This window comes from Amblyomma americanum, chromosome 1 (assembly GCF_052857255.1).
Source record: "Amblyomma americanum isolate KBUSLIRL-KWMA chromosome 1, ASM5285725v1, whole genome shotgun sequence".
Classification (NCBI taxonomy): Eukaryota; Metazoa; Arthropoda; class Arachnida; order Ixodida; family Ixodidae; genus Amblyomma; species Amblyomma americanum.
This window is the reverse complement of record NC_135497.1, coordinates 276,316,871-276,341,014: the sequence shown is the minus strand read 5'-3', so window position 1 is coordinate 276,341,014 and position 24,144 is coordinate 276,316,871. Positions and strand designations below refer to the sequence as shown.

General features: G+C 42.3%; 1 protein-coding gene across 2 annotated transcripts in view; it reads left to right on the top strand.

Moving 5' to 3' along the window:
• Window positions 1-1,889: 1,889 nt before the first annotated feature.
• Window positions 1,890-24,144, top strand: part of LOC144115134 (G-protein-signaling modulator 2-like) — a 46,902-nt gene continuing 24,647 nt past the window's right edge. Inside the window, exons 1-10 of one of the 2 annotated variants that reach the window (XM_077649311.1) lie at window positions 1,890-2,146; window positions 2,484-2,720; window positions 3,043-3,178; window positions 10,629-10,771; window positions 11,019-11,142; window positions 13,422-13,537; window positions 18,323-18,587; window positions 21,834-21,900; window positions 23,150-23,220; window positions 23,927-24,137. In XM_077649311.1, the coding sequence (XP_077505437.1) occupies window positions 2,497-2,720; window positions 3,043-3,178; window positions 10,629-10,771; window positions 11,019-11,142; window positions 13,422-13,537; window positions 18,323-18,587; window positions 21,834-21,900; window positions 23,150-23,220; window positions 23,927-24,137 (1,357 nt within the window). In that variant the 5' untranslated portion in view covers window positions 1,890-2,146; window positions 2,484-2,496. The remainder of the gene's footprint in view (window positions 2,147-2,483; window positions 2,721-3,042; window positions 3,179-10,628; window positions 10,772-11,018; window positions 11,143-13,421; window positions 13,538-18,322; window positions 18,588-21,833; window positions 21,901-23,149; window positions 23,221-23,926; window positions 24,138-24,144) is intronic. The other variant, XM_077649312.1, reaches the window with a different exon arrangement.

Below are 24,144 nucleotides of genomic sequence, written 5' to 3'. Positions count from 1 at the left end.
CACGAAATGCATTCTGCTGTCGTCACGAAATAAACTGTCAATCAAAAGTGCGAAATCGAACATCTGTTCCGATTCAGCGGCATCTTCTGTCACTATCACGGCTTACATCTTGACTGGCACAGGTAAGAAAGAGTTGCTAGACCATATGTTCCCCAGTCTAAAATAGGAAATAGAAGTATCTCGCGTACTTGTTTATACTACGGCGGCCGCAGTAGCACGACGAAACGGGACCGCACCAGACTTCGAGCTCCCTAAAAGAAAAACTGCTTGTGTACAGAAACCTCGCGCTTCCAGCTTTTGAGAAGAGGCCGAGCCCGGCAACATTAGTTGCAACATTAACAAACAAATTCAAATAAATTCATTTATTCAGTCGGTAAATCTGCTAAATCACACAATCAACAGCGCGCGCACGCGTTGTACGCAGCCGGAAAACGGATAATGCTAATAAAGCCAAAGGAGAGAAAGGAAGCGCAACAGAAAGCACGGGAACCTGCTCACTCGTCCGCGAATACAGTCGTACGTACGCCACCACCACCACCACAAGTCGTACGTCACGAAATACAAAACATTAAGCTGTACGCAAGCTAAATACACGTCGAGCGACATTCTGCTATTTTCACAGTAACGCGCTCGACGACAGCTTAACACGAAAATGACGCTGGATTACACAAGTATTTACCTTCGTCTTCCTCTAGGCCGTCCGGAGTGCGGATTGACAAGTGCAGCCCCTTTCTTTACAGACGTCATCTACGGAGGTGGACTGTCACAGTACGCACAACACAGCGCATTCTCGAACAGCGAGTTCAACCTTCGTAATACCTTTAACAGTACACGGCATCTTGCCGCTGAACCGAAAAACACCCACGCTGGAATTCAGTATACTGTCCTCAGCATGTACGTACGTACAGGAGATAATCAAGAAGCGACCGATAATGACAGAGTGCAAATGTTTTGGTCGGTGTACTAGTCGCAGCACACAAGTAGTACATAACACAAGAGTACACAACAGTACGAACGACAGTGACAAACTCGGCAACAACTGCAGTCCTGCTGAGTGCCGCAGTTTCGGATCGTCTCTGTAGGGAGTAGGGACTGCAGGAACGTCGCGGTAGTTGACCGCGGACGCCACAGGCAATGTCAACTGTCTAAAATAGCAAGCAATATGCCTCAGGTACGCTCACCACGCTGACAGTTTTCAGAAACTTAAGCTCACTCCCGTATTCTGCAGGCTATTACCTGCAGTGGTATACCAGCTGGCAAAATTGTAGCGGTCAGTATTAGGGCACAACTACAAGAGATCCTACGGCCCTTGGAAGAAGCAAATGATGCCTATGGCGCTACGAGAGCAGCGTCAACTTTTCGAGAGCCGGTTCTGGTCACGTGACATTGTCCCGGTACAGTTCGAACTACTGTGGTAAACAGATGGTTCAAACGCGTTGTCTCCCAATGCCGTTGCTATTTTTGCTTTATATACCCTTTTTGCGTCGAGTCTCAAACGTAAGAATTTTAATTTCCTGTGCGGCAGATTGATGTCAGCATATAAAATGCATTGCATGCACGCAATCAGTCACTCGTAATTGACTACTGTTTTGTGTACGAATTTTACCGCAGCTGCGCAATTCAGTAATCAGAACGAATGTAATCCCTAGCTTCCCTACTCGAACAAGAGTAGGCTGCTCAATTTCCTATCTAATGCATTTCATCTCCCAGTAGGTTGTTTCGCAACCCACCAACCTCATCCAACCCCATTACCGAGCCTGAACGCGGTAACAACCTCGAAGTACCCGCAGCCTGAACTGTCCGAACTTCGTTCTCTTCTGCGCATTCGGCGCCGCTCCCGTCTGTAGTTGCTATAGCAACGCCTTACGTCAGTGCGTACGGTTCGCGTCGGCGGCGTCAGCGGCGTCGGTTTGCGTCCTGCCTCCCCTTCCCATCGTCCTTTCTCCGCCTTTTGCTTCACGCTCGCAGCAAGCCGAAGCCCGCACTTACGTACGCGGTGCCGAGCCCTGCTCAAGCACGTTGTCTCATGACCACCGCAGCAGATTAATTCCAGCATCTTCGCTCCTCTTCTGGATTTAATGTAAAGTCTGCTGATATCCCGGTGGGATCGCAATGTTGATCTACGTCTAACCGTTGCAAGCCTTCAGTAAGTGAGTCTCGGAGCACCTTCGCGGATAATCTTGTGCATCTACCTCCAACGTATTGTAGCAGATTTTATCACACAAGCGGCCCTGCATAACTTTTGTTGGTCATTAAGCCTACGGTAGAGATAGCCTATTCTTTAAATATTTTAGCGCAGTATTTATGCACCGTGGCAGTTCTTTGTGACTAATCGCCTCGGGGAATTATGTAAAGCAAAGCGTATGTGGCGTAGGTGCTAGCAGGGCGGCCAGCGCGCGCGGCGCAACGGTCAGCGGCACGGGAACTGCGGCAGTGGGCATTCGGCGTGCGCCGTTCAGTCGGCTTTCTCCTTTCTCTTGCAGGTTCACTCTTAGCATGGAGTCCAGTACATGTTTAGAGCTTGCGCTTGAGGGTGAACGCTTGTGCAAGGCAGGCGATTTCCACTCGGGTGTCGAGTATTTAAGCGCGGCGATCAACGTAGGAACGGATGATTCGAGAGTGCTTAGCGCCGTATACAGTCAGCTGGGAAATGCTTCTTTTTACCTTGGAGATTATAATAAAGCCCTTCAGTACCACCTGCTTGATCTCAATACAGCCAAGTAAGTGCAATGAAGGTTATTTTTATTTCGCACTTCCGCTTATTACTTTTAGAGAAAAATATGGCATCAAATTACCATGGTGTCAAATGCGTCCGTTTTGTGAACGGATGTGTCAGCCTTATTTGCCTTTTTTAGTTTTCTGTGATTGAATGCGCACATGATGCTAATTTGTAATTTTGCACTTTAAATACTTGTTCGTTTGTTTTCTGCGTTTGATGTAGTTCCAGCGTAACTGTTTTTACTTTGGGTTACGCGGACTGTTTACGGATGCTGCAGAGATTTCTCGTACTACGTTTGGAACCTTTCTCCTCCGTTTCTCTAGGGCGGCCGGCGACTTATTGGGGGAAGCAAAGGCGAGCGGAAATTTGGGCAACACACTCAAAATGATGGGCAAGTTTGATGAAGCAGTCGCTAATTGCGAAAGGCACCTAAGCATATCCAGGGAGAAAGGCGACAGAGTACGTTTTTCTGTTCCGTTTCTATTTGTATTGCTTGTTTTGTTGCTTATTTATTACTTTTGTGTTGCAGCACTAAACTGTGATGTGTGGTTTTATTCACCAAGCATCACATTTGTGCAACTGCATTCTGGCACTTGTTTGTTTTGCCATTTTTTAGCTTGCATTGTGTTCGTTTCTATTTCTTTTGCACTTTATGACAAGGGGTTGTTTTTATAGCTTCAAGTTGGAAGAAAGGGGAGTGGACTCTGGACTGGATGCACTAAGCTATGTTACATATGGTTTACTGCAAAAATCGTAAAGGGCAGGCATTGCACTCCACTGTACGTGCACACTGTTTTCCGCTGTCAAGCATATTTGTTAAAAGCATTTCACTTAGGATGGACTTTGAAGGTGGCAACAAGTGACTATAGTTCTGCATACAGAAAAGGTGTTTGTGTATGTATATATACATACACATATGCATGGCGACATTCTTTGCACTGTTTTGAAGAATGCTGCTGTTGGCCTCACATGCATGCTACTCTTATCAAAGCAGTAATTGGTTGGCTCCAGTTTCAGAAAAGTCAAGGCCTCTGTTAATCCACTGCATATGCATCAATATGTGGGATGCATTCCTTGGTGCAACTGCTTGAGTTAGTACGATTATTTCATGACAGACCAATTCCAGTGGTACTCACTGGCTCTTTCGTATGAAATAGTGGTCTGGCATTTACCAGGAACCCATCTTTTCTGCTCAGCCATGATAAACTTCACATAATGTCTTAGTTCTGAAGCAACATTGAGATGGTACGACTGTAAACCAGCTGGCGTTTTTGTAACGCACGAAAATCTAAGTCTTAGGCATTTTTTTTTCTGCCTTCTTTCATGCACACCACAAGCCTCTGCATTAAGAGGCGAAATTCTGCAACCTCTGTGATAGCATTATGCTTCAACTTGCTATCAATTCCCCACTGTAGTTCGTAACAACCAACCTTCGAGGGAAGCTCCGTTTGCAGGCATTGTGAAACCTCCAAATTACATGCGACTCAGTTTTAAGTAATTTTTAACTTATTGCATCGACTAATAACACTAATACTAATAGAATAATAGTTGAGAAAACTTTTCCCAGATATATGTAGTGCAAGGCTAAAATGCAAGTATGCATATTATCATTTGCCCTGTCTCATTAATTACAAAAATAAAAATAGAAAAATGATACTATGGGGGAAATGTACTCTAGAAGCGTTTTCTGCCGGGCTAGTTGGTGGTTGAAGTTCATTTTCGAACTGCGCAAAGAACAACCACAGAGCAAAGGATACACACACACACAACAACACAAGCGTAGACCGGAACTTTATAGATAACTTCTGTGGCGCATTTGGTGTACTAGCACGCCTTAAAACGCTTCTACAGTATGTTTCTCCTACTGGGCTCTTTTTTTATGTTCCGTGTTGAATCAAGCAGATACTGTGGGGCTACAGATATTTTTTCACAATCTACTAATTCACTGTCTAAACCCATCTGAGTGATGGGATACTCAGGAGGTCTTCAGTGGTCTGGCCAATTGGGACACCTCCTGGGCATCCTGCATCGCTTGACATATTTTGGGTTATTTGTCATAGTGACATCCGAAATTTCAAAACTGTATTAATATTGGTTGAACATGCGCAGTTGGCTTCCTTCATAGGGCTTTAATATGTTGTTTAATGCAAATTTTTTAAGAAACTTTTGTCCAATATTGGTTAGGTTTTGTAATTAGAGGATTTTTTGTTGCTGTGCAATTCATATTGCACTACCTTCTACGTTTTAGAGGATATTGCCATAGTCCGTGGAATGTTTTAAAATGCAAAAGGACTTATGAATCTCTAGCCATAGAAATGCAGCAGTTAAAAACCTTGATTACTGTAGTTGGTTTAGATGTATGCAGTAAATCAACTATGCTCATACTCTTAGCTGCATTTTTGTTCTGCGGATTGCGTACATTTTGCAGAGTATTCAGGACAGAAAAATGAATTGCCTCAGTGATTTCTCCGTAAAACATCGTGCAACATTGTCAGTATTATCTGCTTTTGAAACTAGCGTCTAACTGCAGATAGTAGTGTTAAGTGGATGCTATGGGAAATTGCAAAATACATATCAAATAACTTTTACCTGATACATCAAGCTATGAGATAATAGCACAGTATTTGTGCAGTTTAATGCAGTGCACAAGGGCTACCTGGGGGGGCTACCTGGGTGGAATGTTGACCAGATTATTAAGTCCTGAGTGGTTTATTATTTCTTATGTGCCGAAATTGGTGCCGTAGTTTTGTGTTCTGAAATTCTAAACTGGACAAAGTAAGGATCTGTTTGTCACAGATTATGCAGATAAAACAGAAAAGTGTAGTGCACTGCAGCTTTTGTAAACCAAAAGATGGCCATTGGCCAGCAATGAACTGTTCGGGGTACAGGCAGCAAAGTTACTGGCTCGGTTGTCTAGTTGCATTTCAGCTTATGTAACAAAGTTAAAGCTGTTCAATCGATGGATTGGCTTAACTATAATAAAAAGAAAATGGGGAAAGCTTGTTAGCATCCGTTGTTAAAAAAAAAGTTGGTAAAGAGGGAGGTGTAGGCAAACAGCACAGCACTCAAATATTCACCTCCACTTCTATCTTTGCTTCCGCATTCTTTCTGTGGTGGACTACCTAACTCATCTTGGCTTGTGTTTTATAGAGTATGCTGTTGATCAGACAGAATTGGCCTGGAAAATTCATGTGTTGAAGATATGATCAGCGTGATTGTATCAGTTATTTATTATGGCTCTCGGGGCCAGAGACGTCACAAAGGGCTTGTCAGTTAAGCTAGTTGGTGCGGAGTAGTTGCACATTATAGGAGTAGAGATATCAAATTTCGATGCTGCTGCAAAACCTGCTGTACTGTTCCTGGTAATGCAAACATTGCTTCCACTGCGTATTAGTCACAGCTGAGGCGTAAAAAGTTGTTTTAAATTGATATTATAGTTTGAAACAGCCAGCAGCTCTGCCGATACATTTCGTGTTACGCCGGGAAAGCAAGGAGCAGTGATGTCATCCAGCAAGCTTTTCCACAGTTTCATAATCTTACCAGTTATGATAGTCTGGATCAGAATCTGTCCAGAACCAGTGGCCAGGTTCTGGATGCTAGCAGATTGCGAGGCTGCCTGTGATCATAGCAGTCAGGTACCAGTGATGCTCTGCAGTTTTTCTTTTAAATAGCTTGGGGAAGCTCATCTAAATGACACAAGTGATAGATATTCTGCTAACCTACAAATTGCCTGGGTCCTATAGTGTTTTTTGCAAATGGTATGACCAAAGAGCTCTGAAGCCTATGAGTGGTTTGTCTGGCTTTTCCGTGCATCTCATCGGGCTTTTGTGCGGCGTGCCTTTGCGAATTCATCAATCCTCTGAGCTTTAGATTCATCTGAACTCTTAATTGCGAGCGCAAGCTTATAGGAGTCCAGAATGTTGGACATGTCTGGCGTGTGCTCGCTGTAGTTGCAAGCGGACGCCAGAGAACTGTTGCATGTGCGGTGATTGCTGACCTAAGCAGGGCACCGCTCTGTTGTATGCTTAATTTCTGCATAGCCAAGACGGGGTGAGCAGGCGAGAACAACAAACGCAAAGTGGTATCCATGTCCATAATCTTTGCAGAAACAGTGAAATAGCGAATGCATTGCTATGTGAATGCACAGGACTTGTAGCAGTTTTGTGTGAACGCTTGCTATGTCGCAGCTCACAGAAACCAAAACTGAAACTGCAGAAAAAAAAAAATGTGGTGTAGTAAATCATTTAAAGTACACTGGAGCATCTCTCCAGCAGTTCCATCATTCCCAAGATCATGGGCACCGTTGTCAGCAAAAAAAGGGGGGGTGGGGGGCCTGAATTTTTTGTCTTTATTCCTTTAATGGACTGAAGTGTATGGTGAGGCCAGAAGTGCTGTTGGTGGCTTTGGTCGTAGTGTAACACCTGGCTTTGAAGGTGAACTAGAGCTTCCCTTTTTTCATGTGTGTATGGTGGTGATGGTTTGTTCATATTTGGGATTAAACCTCAGAAATTAACCTTTAGGAGTATAGTTGGCTGCAGCATGGTTAGTTGTGATCCATTATCATATTTATTAGCTCACCTACAAGACCTTGATAGTTAAAGCAGTGGTGGTGATCCGTTTCTTAATTTTCTCTTGAAGTTGTATGAAGGCAAGAAATTGTGTTGATTTTCACTTCATACTGGGCAAGGGGCTTTTTGCCTCGTGTACACTTTTCAAGCATGTGGTTTTGCACTTCACAAGCATCAATTGTGTCGAGAGCACTGGCACGACCACCTTTTCTTTTTACCTGCACCCGGTTAAGAAGCTGGGCAGGCACTGCATTTGGAGAATGTGTTGTGAAGTTCACTTCAGTTCAGATGTCACTTGTCTTAAAATATAAATCAGATGTGCATGATATGGTTGTTTTTTTTCAGCTTCAGCTTCTTTTAATATTGGAGTTGTCATTGTGTGTCACAGATCTGATTATTGCGAGCTGCTAAATTATGGTACTCCAGTCTGTAGGAACGGAGTGCTAATAACTTCAACAGTGCCTGAGTGAGAGTGTAGCATCTTTACCTTTCACATTGTGTGTGTCCTTGTGATGCTTGAGAATTGTGCAAGAGAATATGGTGCAAATGCAGCTGTGCTGATTAGGGGGGCTGATAAAACAACCTAACATTGAAGTGCACTGGTTTGAATTGGCTTTTTTGCTTGCTCATCAGTATTGCTTACCTGATGTATCACGACCAATCAGCCTTGCTAGCTTTGCCTCAAACAGTTTTGTGGCAGTGGGGTGCATGTGTTTTTCATTTGTAATTAAATTGAAAGAAACACTTATTAGTAAGCTTCATGCTGGGTACTATTACAGAAGTATGATATTGGACTGCAAGCATTGTAATTAACTACCCTCTGTAACGTGTTTGTGCATAGACAGTGCTGTGTAGTAGAAGACATGCACAGCTACCTTTTCTTTTCACCTGCACCTGATTGAAAACCTTGGCCTTTTATATTGTCACAGTTGTATGATGAAAATTGAATTTAATGAACAGATAAGTATAAATTGTGATTTTTTAGGGAAGGTGTCCAAATTTATTGAAAAAGGATGGTTATGATGGGCAGGTGGTTGCTGCCTTCACTGAGTGCATGGTGGGCTTGGCTCACACAAGATAAGGATATAGCAGTCATGGCTACCTGACCAATTAGCCAGATTTTAAAATTTTTATTATTATTGATCTTATCCACTTTCTTGCAGTTAGTCTGGAAAACTGTATTGTTTAGAGGCTAATCCAGTTTGCAGGACGTATAAAAGTGCAATAATTCTTAAAGTATTCATCGGTAAATTTTCTGCCTTTTCCCACCTGATTCTGCATGTGATTTCTCCACCTGAGTCAGAGATCTCTGGAGCTCCCACTGACAATAATGTGTCGGTGACTGATGCTTGCGAAACACCCATTCACGGTTGCATACCATGTACCATGGGCTCGGGTGGTCTTCAAGCGAAATTTGTTCGCTTTTTGCCTGAGCCTGCCCACATCTTTATGGTAGTGGCAAGCTGTGAGTGGCAGAAATCTTCGCTGTCATTGATACCATGTGCAGCATATGCTTATGATGTTTCATTTTCATGTGAATGTGGCTGGTGTGTTGTCAGCCGCCTTTCTTCTTAGCAAGAAAACATTACTGCCGGGCCACACATTGGTGACCTTACAAGGCAATGAAATATAAGTGTGCATTGCTGATGGTAGCAGTGACAGTGCTAGTATGTAAATCGTGAATGGCTGTCTCCACAAGCTTGTCTATCCCTGGCACATTATTGTGGGCAGGATTTGTGGAATTCTGTGAGCACCCAGGAAAAAGAAAAGAATTGATCGATGAATATCTCTAGACCTATTGCACTTTGCCAAGTTCTGTAAACAAGAATAGTCTGTAATCAAATAAGTGTCCCAGTGTGCAGTTGCAACATGAAGTGTAAAACTAGTTGTTAAAATAATTAGCAGATTTTGGTAATGCATATGGTTGCTATGACTGCTGTCTCTACGTCCTGTGTTCACTGAGGTCTGTGTACACCCAGTGAAGGCAGCATCCACCTGACCATTATCATTTTTTAATAAAGCTGTGTCAAAAATTATGTATACCAGATGTTTCAGGGAAGGTGATCACTCGTGTTTGAAATAAGGGTTTTTGAGGTAAACAGAAGCTTTTTTCGGCATAGTAATGCCAGCGTTGGCGGACATCAAAAAACAGGCGAATCATATTAACTGGCTAAGTGATTAACTAAATTCTAATAGTTAACTTTTTAACTATTACCAATAGGCACCTGATTGCAATTAGATATTTGTAGCTGGTAGCTGGCTGTTAATAACAGCCAGCACTCATGTTACTATGCCGCAAATTGCTTCTTGTTACCTCAAAAACCTCATTTTTAAAAATTAGTAATCACCTTCCCTGAAACACCTGATATATATTCCATGCATCACATAGTGCAGCTAGCTTTCCTGTTATGCTTAGTGCAGTGTCTCTTGTATGTGAATAGCCCAAAGGTAATGTTGGGGCTAAAGTTTGCAGGCTAATGTGAAAACTTCACATGAGACTGATTGAAGTGCATTATGTTGTGGAAAGGAAAATAAGTGTATTATCAAGCGACAGGTCAGCAGCATGGATCGGAGAGCATATGGAAATTGAATATATCCTAACTAAAATTAATATGGAGGGATTGACTTGGACTGGATATGCATTTAATACAACAGATAACTGTCTTTTGGAAATACTGAGTGGATATTAAGGTTAGGGTGTCATGCTTCGAATAGTGTGAAAGCAGGAGGAATGAGGCCTTCGTATGGTCACTATGAGAAGGCTGTGACTGGCATTAGACAGGGGAACTTGGAGATCACTGGGGAGGCCTTTTTCCTGCAGTGATTTAAGTGGGCTGATAATGGTGGACATGGTCTGAGGAGAAAGTGAGAGAGGGTCTGATCGATGTTAACTGATTTGCTACTGACTTCATGGAAGGCGATTTCAGAAGTGGGTTTGGATTTTATATTCATTTATGGTTGGTGAAAGGGGTCTGTTGGCATCATACAAGGTAAGGAAGGTGTTAAAAAAAATCAAGAGGTAAGAAGAAGATGTGGTTTGTTATCCAACGTCAAGATGAAGTGGTGAGTGATAGTGGGGACAGATGGTGGAGATATGCAGTAAAAGAATGCTGTGTAGTTGTCTGATTTTAGACCCACCTACAGTACACTGAGGAAATACTTTAAAATAGTAGAGAAGTGTGTTGTACCTGTGCACTCCTCTTCTGTTCTTGAATGGGTACTGCAGCTTGTGGATCTTCCGAGCATTGCTGTGATACAGCAGTGTTGGTGCCTTTTATATTGTCTTTTTTGCACACACCACAAAAGAATATTCTTATCATTCCCCGTCTTGGTTTCTGCAGATAGGAGAGGCGCGTGCCTTGTACAACTTGGGCAATGTGTACCATGCCAAGGGCAAGCACATAGCCCGTGCCAGTCGACAAGAGCCTGGAGAGCTGCCATCTGATGTTCAGGACTGCCTGCGGAAGGCAATCGACTGCTATGAGTGAGCCCAGACCTTTAGCAGTTCCTTGCTATGTGCCAACGGCAGCAGGCCACTGCCTTTGCAGGGTGATTGCCCTTGGCAGCTACATAATCTAGTGACTACACCTTAGCATGCTGATATTGTGGCACATTTCGACCAGGTATTGATTACTCAGAACATTTCAGAAGGTTGTTAGTGCCTGATTTTGCTCTTGACAAATATTCTTGATAGTTTTTTTTAAATATTGCATTTTGTTTTTCCTTGCAAGGGAGAACCTCAAGTTAATGGTGGCTCTGGGTGACCGATCAGCTCAAGGACGAGCCTACGGGAACTTGGGAAATACATACTACCTGCTTGGAAACTTCAAGAAGGCTATTGCCTACCACGAGCAGGTGCACAGTTTAAACTTTGTTCATGTCTAAGGCTGATTTTGAAACTTTACGTTGCTGCATGATTGTGCTTGCTTGTGCTAAGCTCTTGTAAATTTGTGATTTTCCACTTGTGAGTTAGCTTGTTTTGAATTTTTCAAGGCTTTTTAATGTGTAGGGTGGAGGAAGCAGCACAAATGTTTATCACTGAGCAGACGAGTAGGGGCTCATGAGAGCCTCTGTAGGATACCTGAATGTGACAAGTTAAATCTTTGAAACCAAGGGAAGCCTATGGGGATGTCCCTATTCTTTTTGGTTGTGTTATTCAAAGAAGAAAATTAATTATTTTACGTAGAAAATAATTTTATGGAAATTAGAAAAAAAGACAGCTGCCACAGGTGGGATCTGAGCCCATGACCTCCTCATGTCACGTGCAGTGCTCTACTTACTGGCCTGTGCTTATTTCGTTTTCATCAAAACAACCATAAGAAAATGGGTATATTCCCCTCTGCTTTCCTTTATTTCGGAGAGAGTTGGTTTTTCTCATTTGCGAACGTTTATCTGGCATTCTTGTATCCTTTACAAAAAAAACAAGAACTTGTAGATGTTAGTAGCCTTGCCAAGCTATGCCTATTAATAAAAAAATGCTTTACATAACGAGTATTTCTTGACTAATCTACAATGGTCTGTAAAGTTTGATGCAGTGATTAAAGTGTTTCAGCAAATGTGCCAGATTCTTCAAGAATACCACCCTTTATCACCTTTCACCAGTGTGGCATTTTAATGAGAAATCAAATTGTGCCAAATCTGTGCTTAGCAAGACCTGTGTAATGTATCAGCTCTCCACAGCCACTGTAATTAGAACTAAAATATTGAATATTGTATTATGATCGTCAGATTGTGAGTAAAATAAGGAAGAGTGAAACAGACATTACCATTTTAAGAGGATGTGACCTTGTGATAATGCATTGTTAGCACATGTGCAGTTTTCTTTTTTTTTGGAAATGACCGTCATTGCTCTGAACATGCCCAGTGCGCTAAACACATTTTAAATTCACAGTTCATGATTCAGTATAAGTGGTAAGACATGCTGGTCAATTGGCAAAGGCCCATTTCTAGGAAAAATTTAAATGTAGTAAATAAAACCCAAAAGAGGTCCCCAAGGAATCCTTGGTGGAAGAGAGATTATTCTGAATGTACAGTGAAACCTCGTTATAGTGAACAGGTAAAAAATCGTAAAATAGTTTGATATAGCTGAAATTCATAATATAAAATTTAATCAGAAACGCTCACAGTAGCGGCGAAATTTAGTCAGTACTAGAGAAATGGAAAGATGTTTTCCAAGGTTTCAGCAGTGTTTCGAAGGCGCTCACGGCTATTCCAGAGGCCGCAAAAAACTGAGCGAGTTAGGTTGGCTTTTCCACACAGCACTGCAAACGCAGGTTAAGTGCCAGCTATGGTGGCTTCCCCGCGTCACGGCCGTGTCGCATGGAAAGCGGTATATCAGAACAAAAGCTACTGCTTTTTTCGTCGTCTCCGCGGCAGCCAACATGAGTGCAGGATTGTTGCTGCAAGCTTGCAACCGCCTGCACTGCTGCTTGGAAGCAGCTGTCGACAGATGCCAGAGGTGTGGATGCATGCTGACTGCCAGACTACAGCCCTACCTGCCACTGTTGACGAGTGTGATATAAAAGCGCAAACCTTGGTGCAAACACTTGCCGCATCACCGCCTGTCACTTGTGTAGTGCGGCAAAACTTGCTGCCTGTCATTCGAACAGCCACCGTTTGGTGCTGGGAAATTCAATATATCTGTATCATAGCCACCCGTGTTCAATATGTAAAGTAGAAGTGTTTGTTAAAAATATTAACAAAGAGTTCGATATAGCCAGTAATTCATAATATCCTTGTTCGTTATATCAAGGTTTGACTGTATTTTACTGCAATGTGCAGACTGACTCTGCTAGCGTTTTTTACCAATTCATTGAATTATTTAAATCGCATGTGACTTGGGCACATATTCTGGCACTTGCACTAAAGTCTCGTGTTACTCATCCGAGTACATTTTGTCTGCATTGAGGTGCGTGCCAGAACTTCAGGTGGGTGCAGGTAGATGCTTTATGCATTGCATTGTTGTATTGTGCAAATGACCTTGGCTGCAAAAATCACTTATGAAGGAATTAAGGTTGTGAATTTCTAGTCTTTAAAGTCCTTTAACTCTGCACCAAAAATTGTGTTCTCTGCATTTTGTGTTATGTGAAAGTTATGTTTTATGTTGTATCGCTCTTCTTGTACTGACATTCTAGAGGCTGAAGTTGGCAAAAGAATTTGGAGACAAGGCAGCACAAAGGAGAGCGAACAGCAATCTTGGAAACGCGCACATATTTCTAGGAGAGTTTGGTGTTGCAGCTGAGCATTACACGTAAGACAAAGAGACTCTGCTTTATTTCTCATCTTTTGTTGCATGAATGGGGTACATGACTTTCAAATGAAACTGTTTATTTAATATAGATCATGTGTGATTTTTTGATGAAAAATTTCACTGCTCTCACATATGTTTCAAGATCACGGACACAGCGTGGGAAGAGGTTGATCAAGGGAAAAGAACTTATGTTAACAAAATTCTGAAGAATTAGAAAAACACGAGAACTTGAAAACTTCCTTTATATGATGTTTTCTGTTCTTTGATGACTGTCGCCTGCATAAGTAGGAAATATACCATTCGACTATGCCACTGGACCAAGCAGCACTTGGTCAATACCTTGCAAAAGGGAGGAGGAGATGCTCCATCAAGAAATCTGGAGAGGTTTGCCTGGCCGCAGCATGGAACGTAATTCAGAATCTGTTTTAGAAACGGCCCATTTGTCCCCTGTATAAAAAGTCAGCCAAAAGAATTGTTTTATCTGTGCATAATTTTGCCCATGTGTTATGTTCCACTGCGAGCTAACAGACAATAAGTGCCTGCCGCACTTGGCACGACCGTGGACGTGTCGTCCCGCACTTCTGACTCCGCCTGGAGCTGCGAACACACGGTGCCTCAGGGCTGCTAATTCGTCTTTTGCAATAGGCGTTCGCACTAGAAAGGGCAAAACGTTATGCTGCACAAAAGCTAGAATGGGGTGCACCCACGCTAACGGTGCATTTCCTTGCAGCGACGCGGCGCTTGTCAGGCTCTGCCGCCGTCGGAATACACGCCGTCGATAGGCCTAGCGTGCTTTGCATCAAAGTCGCAGCGAAAGGGCTTGAATCTAGTCACAGTTTATCGTAAAAGGTCTATCCTTGTTACTAGTTTACCATCTCACAATAACCTGAAATTAAGTTGAACTTATAATTGATTTTCATAAAGTCTTTGACAGTGAAGTGCGTGGGAGGGCAGGCCAGGCGAAGGCCACCTCATACTGACGGTTGCAGGTCGCACACGTAAAGCACCACACCGAACCGTAGGCCAAAGTATCACTGTCATTTGAGCGCCACATCTTCAGAGGTTCTTGATCTTAATTTAGAAACGCTTGACGTTTGTTTGTAAATGAATCTAGCAACCTGTTTTACTCCGGGCTGTTGTTCTGAGCTAGTCATCAGTTGCGCGTCCTATCATCCATGCTTTCAGTGCATTATGTATTTCAAGGATGCGCCGAAGCAGTGCTAATTTGTCTTAAAAATGCATGTCGCAGCTTTTAAGGGAGACACAAATTGGGGCTCTGCTACAATCGGAAAAATTTAACGGAAAAATCTCAGTCCTGTGTAAGGGCCGCGCCCCATCAGTACCGCAAAAAAAAAAGTGCAGCGCTTACACGAGTATATAGACCTTTTCACGACCCTCGGGAAAACTGGTTTTCTGGAGTGTGGGGAGAACGTGGGGGAGCTATATTCTCAACTCTTTCCTGTACTACAAGCACAGTCCAGTGCCCAATATGGCGGCACCTGTGAACCTGTTTGTTTGTAAAAGGGTCTATTGCTATACAATGTCAGAAATTTTATTTGTGAAGTCGCAAGTACTATAGAAATGCTGGTTTTACACCTTGGGGACATTCTCATGCGGACATCATATGCATAAATATAGTTGTGAGCTATATAATGCATTAGAACTTGTTAACTTAAGTTTTGCAACTTGGCTATTTGTTTTGAAAACTTGTGGGCAGCTGTGTTCAAGACAATCTTGTTGAAATTTAGAAAGCTTGTGTTCCGAGATATTTATTGCCTTAGTTGGCACTCTATCCACCTTATATCATATTAAGGGTGTGAATGCAGCTACAAAGGCATGAAGGCGAAGAATTGTTATCAGCACTGCACTTTGTCAAACAGTCATGCCATATTCAACAGTCTAAATCAGTGTAGAGGAAGTGCATGTGCGGCAACATTCATGCCACTGAAAGCACTAATAGCTGGATTAATGTAACAGTGGCGACAAATATCTTGAAACATGCGCTTTCCATGAGAATTCCTTTCATGAAATGGTTTTTGGCATCTGGTTTGCTTCGTTACTGTGACAGTGTTCTGCAGACACATCCATAATTAATTGCAAGCTGAAAAGAATAGACCTAGTACTTCACACGGCAAGTATTTCTGATGGGAACCTCCTGCGAGCATAATTCATGTACATCTAAAACAGTGTTTGTGGGAGTGAGTTTTTTTTTATGAAACTTTTTAAACCTTAAATTTGAAGATATTCTGCATATGTACTACTACACTTTAAATTACTAACTTTATAAAAATATTGGCAAAGCTTATACCCTTCCACACTATACCCGTCCATACTATGGAATCGAACCAACTCGCCCAACTTTTTGTCCTGCAGCTATACCTTGTTGTGTGACTCTTGGGTGTCATTTCATTGTTACATCCTGAAGGCCCTAATGGGGGTATTTACCACAGTTCAATTGCAGATGAGTTAGAATAAAGTGATGCCTTGTTGGCATCTTAATTTACCATAGTTTTATGTTTCCATTTGATGACTGAAGAAAATGAATCCAGAAATATTTTGTACAGAAAGAAAAAAATCTGTTGTCAAAAAGTTGCGGGTCCAGTAGGATTGAACTGCTGTACATACCTGCACAATGTGTTGGCAGTGATTGCAAGGTTTGAAACCTCATCTGCAACTCCTCGCATTGACTGGTATGTGCTAAGTTAGCAAAGAATGGTTGGTTAGTTCCCTATTGGCACGATGGAGCACAAAGTTTACTTTGAGCTTACTTTGTGCATTTCTTGTGAAGCTTGTGTTTTTTGATATCTGCACTTTCCCATTGTGACACAGTGAAAATACAGGTCCAGGGATTGTTTGCATGGCATGAGGTTTAGTTTGCAGCTTAGTGGTAAATGCATGCCATGCTTCAGCTGTTCTTGTAGTGACTTGCTAGATTCATTACATAGCATAAGGTTGGGTTGCTACCCTGCTGTGGATTCTAGAGGCTACCGTCAAAATAGCGGAAGTGGGCTATGCATTTGGCTGCAGACATGTGAGAACTGGTTCCACAAGTCTGCTCAACTGCTCCATAGCTCAACGGTGTGGCAAATTGTGTGTAAAAAAGAAATGAAAAGATAGAGAAGGCGCGCTTGTGTGTGTTTCCCTTTCTCTGTCCTGTTTTTGGTGGTCTGTTTAATATGTCTTGATGCAGCCTATTTGAGCAACTATAAGCAATGCAAGCAATATCAGCCATGTGAAGAATTGGTTGCCATGCATTGAATTAGCAAAACATGCAGGAGTTGAGATAGTGCTGTGTCCTAGTGTTTTCTTGAGCTATCATAAGTACAGGTAAGCTCACATCTAGTGACCTTATTTGTAACGATCCCATGTACTAGTATAAAAAGTGCTCAGTTATTATGAGTGGGTGCTGATAAGTCTTGGAGAAAACCTATTATAACATTCTGGGCCAAATTTCATCCTGCTAACCAACTTTTTTTTGGTTGTGTGCTGTGATTAATTTTCTGTCAATTGCTATGATTAATCTTCAATGAAAGCCTGCAAGGGATATATTTTTGATACTCTGTCAGCTGCTGTACTGGACAGCGTCAGTTCTTATGCCACAGTGAAATGATGGGTTGCCAGATCCCAGGCAGGCTAGTTCAGCGCATAAGATGAAAAACGTCCTGGGAGGCCTATGGATGCATCCTCTTGGGAAAATGTGGACACAGTTCACGAAAGTGTTTTGGAAAACAGAGGGATATCGGGGCTAACTGCATAGCGGAGACCTGACACATTTCACAAGAGCCTCTAGGTTACATACAAACTGATGTTCTAGACATTACAAAAGTTTCAGCAAAGCGGATCATCGAATGGCTTACTGCTGAGCAGAAGCATGAATTTGTGTCAACTTCCTAGCCCATTCTACAGTATTTTTAGGCAGATAAAACACATTTCTTGGGTAGGGTTCTTACAAAGAATCAAATAAGGTTCTATTTGTTTGATTCGGAGACCAAAGAGCAGTCGGAAGGAGTGGGGAGACCCGGGTTCACCATGATCAAAGAAAGAAAGAAAAAAATTAAAAACTTAAAGATCGCCCACAACGTGGTGTCATGGTTACAGGAGCCTATTGCACTGCCCTGTTCTGGAAAGTCGGGCAGGAGCTGGTCAAAAAACGTCAGGGAAAGCTGTCAAAAGGTCTGCTGTTATTGCATGGCAGTGCCCCAGCACATAAAGCCTCCAAAGCCAATCGGGAACCGGCCAATATTAAATTTTTCAGATAGTTCAATATCCACTTTGGTCACAGAGTTGAGGTCCTAGGGACTATCATCTGTTTCAAGATCTTAAGAAACACTTGCAGGGCCCACCGTGAAGATGTCATAGCTGCTGCAAAGGGGTAGTTTGATGCGCAGCCATACTCCATTTTCCTGAATGACCTAGAGAGGTTGCAGGGCAGACGTCAAAAGTGCATTAACCTTCGAGGAAAAAGTATTCAATAACTGGCAGGTTTCATTCCTGTGCCAGTAAATTTCCTGAGTAAAGCTCAAGACTTATCAGCATCCCCTCTTACAAATAAAGACATTGGAAGCATTATAGTTTTCATATGGACTATGGCATCATGTCTCAGGAGGAGCATGTGTTAACTCATGAGCGTTAAACCTGTTAATTAAATTAAGCAAGTGAGTGAGCATTATGGCCATTGTAAGTGGGCTTGAGTGCATTTCAGATGTAGATGGCTTATACTCTGCAGTGCCATGTGGAGTAGTGTTTTATTGTGAGCAGCTGCATTGTAAGTGCTACCTTTGACAGGAAGACCTACCATTTGGCCAAGGAACTGGGTGATCGAGCTGTGGAAGCCCAGGCCTGCTATAGCTTGGGAAACACTTACACCTTACTACGTGACTTTGAGCGGGCCATAGAGTACCACTTGAGGCACCTTCAGATTGCTCAGGAACTCACGGACAGAGTTGGTGAAGGGCGTGCATACTGGAGCCTGTGCAATGCACATTGTTCTCTGGGTGATCACAAGGAGGCTCTGCACTATGCCGTTCAGCATCTGCATGTTTCCCAAGAGGTAAGCGACTCTGAAACCTTTGCTTTGCCTTTTTTTCCTATAGCTAATGCGTGCAGTGGATGTTTGTGATGAGCCATTGTAACCAGATAAAGGCATTGGAAAGATGTGTGGCTTGTAGTTGCCAACTAAGCCGGACTGTTGTAATCAGATCAAATAATATACTGTGATGTGCAATGAGAAAACACAAAACAAAAAACGTAGTGTTAGGTAAAGCCTAAGTTGTTAGTGCTTTGTTTTGTGTTGTTGGCAGCAATAAAAAGAAAACAGAGCACAGGAGCAGTGCACACATGCACTTTTGTGCCATCAAGTAGTGTCAGCTGATGAGTGGAATTGATTTTGCATCACTGCCTTTCTGTGACAGTGATAGAGGTGATTATGGTGCTTATACGTATTAGCTCTTTTGATTGGTCTGTATTATGCGCTGTTTCAAATGACTTGGCTTGTGAAGTACTGGCTTCAATACAGGCACTTCTTAGTTGGCTGGATATCTTATAGGAGTGAGAGGTTGGGTTGGTCATTGCAGTGTACTGCATCAGCTTGTGTACTGTAGATGCTGTGCATCGTAGCTACTTTTGACAAGTGCGGATGTACATCTTGGAAAAATTAGTAAGTTGCCTTGCTTGTACAGCTGAGCTTTGAAAGCTGTCATGTTAGCAGATAGATCTTAAGTTGGTTTTGGTGTTGTCACATGCATTCCTAATGACTTGCAGTAAAATTTCAGTGTTGTATTCATGGGGCACGCGAAGAGTAGACCTTTTTCCTGATTAGCTATATTATGCCACTTAGTGCTGTGGGCCCACCTAATGGCATAATAGCCTATTTTGAGAGCAAGCAGGAAATACAGGTGCAGTCACTGCGTTTAATAATGGAGAAGGTGCTGTCGTGGTTCCCACAATGACACACTCTGCACCTGTCAAACGCCAGCATGTGTATTTAGCTTTGTCTCTATCGAACTGACAGCCAGCAATGACATTAGTTATCACATATAATGGGTAGACTGCACCACTCCGAGCCAATTTCATTGGTCAGACCCAGTGTGTAGCACTCGTAAACAGTATGCAGAAGTAAAGTAAAAGTAAAGTATTCTTAATCACATTATTATGAGGAAATCATGGTGCACAAAATGAAATTATGATGAAAAATAAGAGGACAAGCACTTGTCCTGCGTTGTCTTGTCTGGTCACATTTTTGTTTCTTGCTGCGCTATGATCTCCACTTGACAATGGATCACCAACTCGCCCAAACGCAATTCCTTCTTGCATCATTATGGTGTAATACTGCAACTGTTAATGGAAGGGGCAAGGAAGGGGGTCAGCACTTGACATAATCCACCCCGTTACCAGCGCCACTACTCAAAACAGCGGGAGCCACCAGATTGTCATGAGCAGTAGTACTGGCTGCGGTCTTGGGAAGCAGAGTGACTTTCAGAGGTGCAACTGAAAGAAAAATGGGGGGAGTGAAATCAAGTTGAAAGAAACAGCAAAAGCTAAATGTTTTACAAATAATTTCTTTGTTCTTGTCACACATTAAATACTTTTGGGGGATGACATTGCCTATAAGTAGACGTTAAGCTTTTTGGTTTTTATTTTTTGAAAATTTAGCTGACTCCTGTGGTGTTTATTTAAGAACAATATTTTGGCGAATATTGTGTTCTACAAACGAACTGCTGTTTTTTTTTTTTTTTTCTGGTGATGTAATGTGGTATTCATGTGCGGTGAAAAGTCACTTAGAGTTTATCTTGGCATTTTTTATCAGCCTGAGCATTTGATTTACTGTAACTAATGTACAAATAGTTGTTTATTACTGGTAAAGCATTTATAGCTGTGTAGCAGACGGAAATTCTATCGCCTGTAAACAAAAAGAAATGTAACAGAAGGTAAATGGTGGAAATTCTAAACAAAAATGCAAGTGCAAGTTAATTTTCAAGAGGGGAGTTGCCATGTCATCTGGGTTGTGCTAGCTTGAGCGAGAAGGTGGGGCCTCATGTGGTCTCCGTGTTGGTGACGGTGAAACAACTGCTGCTTAACCATCATGGTAGCCAGAACATGGCACTTATTCACGACACTATGCATGGTTTCGAGTGTCCTCGCGTGCTGTGGAGACTATGAATGCTGCGCTAGAAGTCTGTATAATGACTGGGTAGAGCCTGCCTTTCTGCAAGAGGCGTCTAAGGTAACGTAGCTATACCTAAAAATGCACAACTGTGCTATTTAGTTATACACCGCACCATGCCCCTGGTTCCCGCACTTCGTTAATTTTCTGCTTTGACTGAGTGTAACTCCTATTCAACGTTCAAGCAGCTGCGGCACGCTTGTCAAGTATACTGACTTCTTTTGGTTAAAACCAAATTTTAAAAATTCAGTTCGGCATACTCTGTTTTTTTTTTTTAACCGGAAAGTCCAACCTCTATACATAAGATACTGTACAGTCTCTGAGGTGTTTCTGTGATTGATAGAGAGGTGGTTCAGGGCTTTTTTAGGATGTTGAAGGAGTGTCGTGGAATCTACAAACAGCAATGGAGATTCTATAAGCAAAAACTGCAAAGGATGGGACACAGAAAATAAGCGCATGAGTTGATAGAATGTTTGTAGAATATTGAACCAACAAGCCCCCCACTGCACTCTTCTAGCAATGGAAAATTGAATCTTATGGTGCCTAAAAATACCTTGCATTTGAAAAATAGTCACTTTCTCATTTTGACTGAAAATGGTACAAATTTAAGAGCAGTGGCCAGGTGTGATCATGAGTGCATAAGCATGTAGCCTGGCTTCCTGGTTCAAATGGCTGCAGCGGTCGCTCAGTGGCTATGGCGCTCAGCTGCTGACCCGAAAGATACAGGTTCGATCCTGCCCGCGGCGGTCGAATTACGATGAAGGTGAAAGTCTAGAGCCCTGTGTATTGTGCGATGTCAGTGCACGTTAAAGAACCCCCGGTGGTCGAAATTTCCAGAGCCCTTCACTACGGCATCCCTCATAGCCTGAGTCGCTTTGGGACATTAAACCCCCATAAACCAAACCATCCTGGTTCAAATGGGTTTTTGCTGTAGTGCATGACAGTGCAATTTGACAACTGCTCCTGCGTTATGTTTACGTTTGTATGGGAGTATATGTGCACATTAGGTTCTGCCACTTCTGCGGCATAGTGCTGCTAAATAATTCTGCTTTTTGTTCTTCCTGGTTACTGTTAGCTGCATGAACAGCCTCTTTATTACTTTATGAAGCATAATGGCTTCTATTCATTTGACAGCTTGGAGACAAAGTAGGCCAAGCAACAGCACAGATGAGCATTGCAGACCTGAAGCAAGTTCTTGAAGGTAGTACCTCTTTGTTAAGAAATGTCCAAGGAGTATAGACACCTAACTTTTGGGTGTTTGCTTTCTTGTTTGTAATGATGTGCAAGGCATTATTATACATGGATTGCCACGTGTTATTCTCCTGCGACTGCTAAATAATTTATAATCGAATTTCTTGGGCTGTTTCTATTTCGGTTTCAACAGCCGAACGATGGCTGTGACATCAAGGTGTGGTTATAGGTCATGTGAGGCATGAAAAAATTGCAATATAATCTCTGCTTCTGCATTGTCATTGTCATTCGGGCTCTTGAGGAATGCTGGCTTCAACACTGTAGTGAATTAAAACGATGAAGCAGCGATTATATCGCAGTTTTGCCATGCCTCACGTGACATATAACCACACTGACGTCACAGCCAACATTTGGCTTTTGAAACCGAAACAGCATGACAGAAAAATTCAGTTATAAATTATTTAGTGGTCATAGGCGAATACCTCATGGCGATTCATGCATAGTAGTTTCTTCCGCATCATTGTAGAGAAGAAAACATGCCACCAAAATTAGGCGCCTATACTCCTTTAACTGTTGGTGTTTTCTTCTGCATTAAGGGCTCATTTGTAAATTGTTAGCACACCTGTAGAAGATTGTGATGCTTACCACTGGTGAATAGTAGTAAGCTGAGCATATAACAAGAAATGTTACTTTCTCATTTCCTTTTTCGTTTGTTTACATGGCAAAGATGAATTTTGTTGTTTTTGTTGCTTATCTTGTAGTAACCTTATGCCTAGACAAATGTGCGCCAATATTTTATGGATCTAAATTTAGGTTATATGCAATGGCCATTCGCAAGAAGATATATGCATTTCAGTTTTATGATTAGCATTACAAATGCGTCCCACTCTGGTCGTACTATTCAATGCTTATACAGCTTTACATACAGCCTTGCCAACAGTTCAGGGTGCCAGGGTGAGAAGCTTTCCCCTGACACCGTGCAGCTGTGAGAAATAACTCCAAAACACGTGCACAGTCTTTGTTGGCAGGTTGTAGTCTACTGCAACTGTGGCCAAAGCAGGGGCACTGCTTAGTAGTGATGCTGCAACAAACAATGATGCTACGAAATTTACAAACAACAATGATGCTACAAACTTTTATCACGGACTCTATGTGATACCAGCAGCAGATTCATTGAAAAGACTAATCCGGGGTAGAGTCAGTTGTTAGGGCAGGTTTCCCTTATCATTGCAAGTGTCTGAAGAGATGTTATGTTGCAGGTGATGCTAGTGAAGCTCAGAAAGGTGCCATGGATGATGTGAATACACCACAAACAGCTTCCAATGCTGAGGTAACCATTTTGTTTGAATCTTGTGCCAGAGTTGTCTAACTTTGCAGCTTCATATCTGTTTTGTGCCTCTCTGTAAAGCCCTGCGGTCCCAGCTCCTATGTTGCTCAATGTTACAAAATAAAAACTGGTAGGAATGCTGTTTATATCTTATCTTTTTATGTGACTAGATGGGAAATAATTTGTAGCAGAAAGTTATAAAATGAGCAAAACATTTAAATAAAACAGCATTTCTATGTAAGCCTTATTAAAAGTTAGTCTACCATTTAATCACATTTTGTATAGTGACATTGTTTTAAGTAATTGTTTTTCTTTTTCTTTTTTGTTTTTCTGCCTACACAGGCATACAAGTGTCCCCATTTGTGCATTTTTTCCCCAAACAATGTTAGTGAGCTTTCTATCTTCTTCCTGTTTTCTAATATTTTGCAGTTCTGGTTTTAGAATGCAAACACTTTAATGTGCCGTTTTGCTGTGCTAATCATCCGTTACTAAAATTGCCTGAGGAAATGTTGCTTAGTTTGACTTGTAGGCTGTTAATCGAATGGAGCATTGATTACAAGAAGAAAAGAGGAGTCAGTATGTAACTTCCAGCGGTTTTTATTTCTGATTTGATATTTACGCATACTGTTGACTTATTTACACTGATTTAGTACTAGCCTCTAGGGTAAAGGGTTTGAGAAACAAATTGCCTCTTTTCCACACTGTGCAGGACAGGGAGCCAGCAAAGCAGGAAACGCCCACTGATGCCCAAAAACAGCAACGGTCTGGGAGTGACATGGACCAAGATGCCTTCTTTGAGCTGCTAAGCGAGTTCCAGAGCAAGCGTATGGATGACCAGCGTTGCTCCATCACACCGTTGGAAAACAAAGAGAATGTACTGCCCAATGGGTCTCCTCCATACCCCAGCCCAACAAGCTCAGGTGTGCC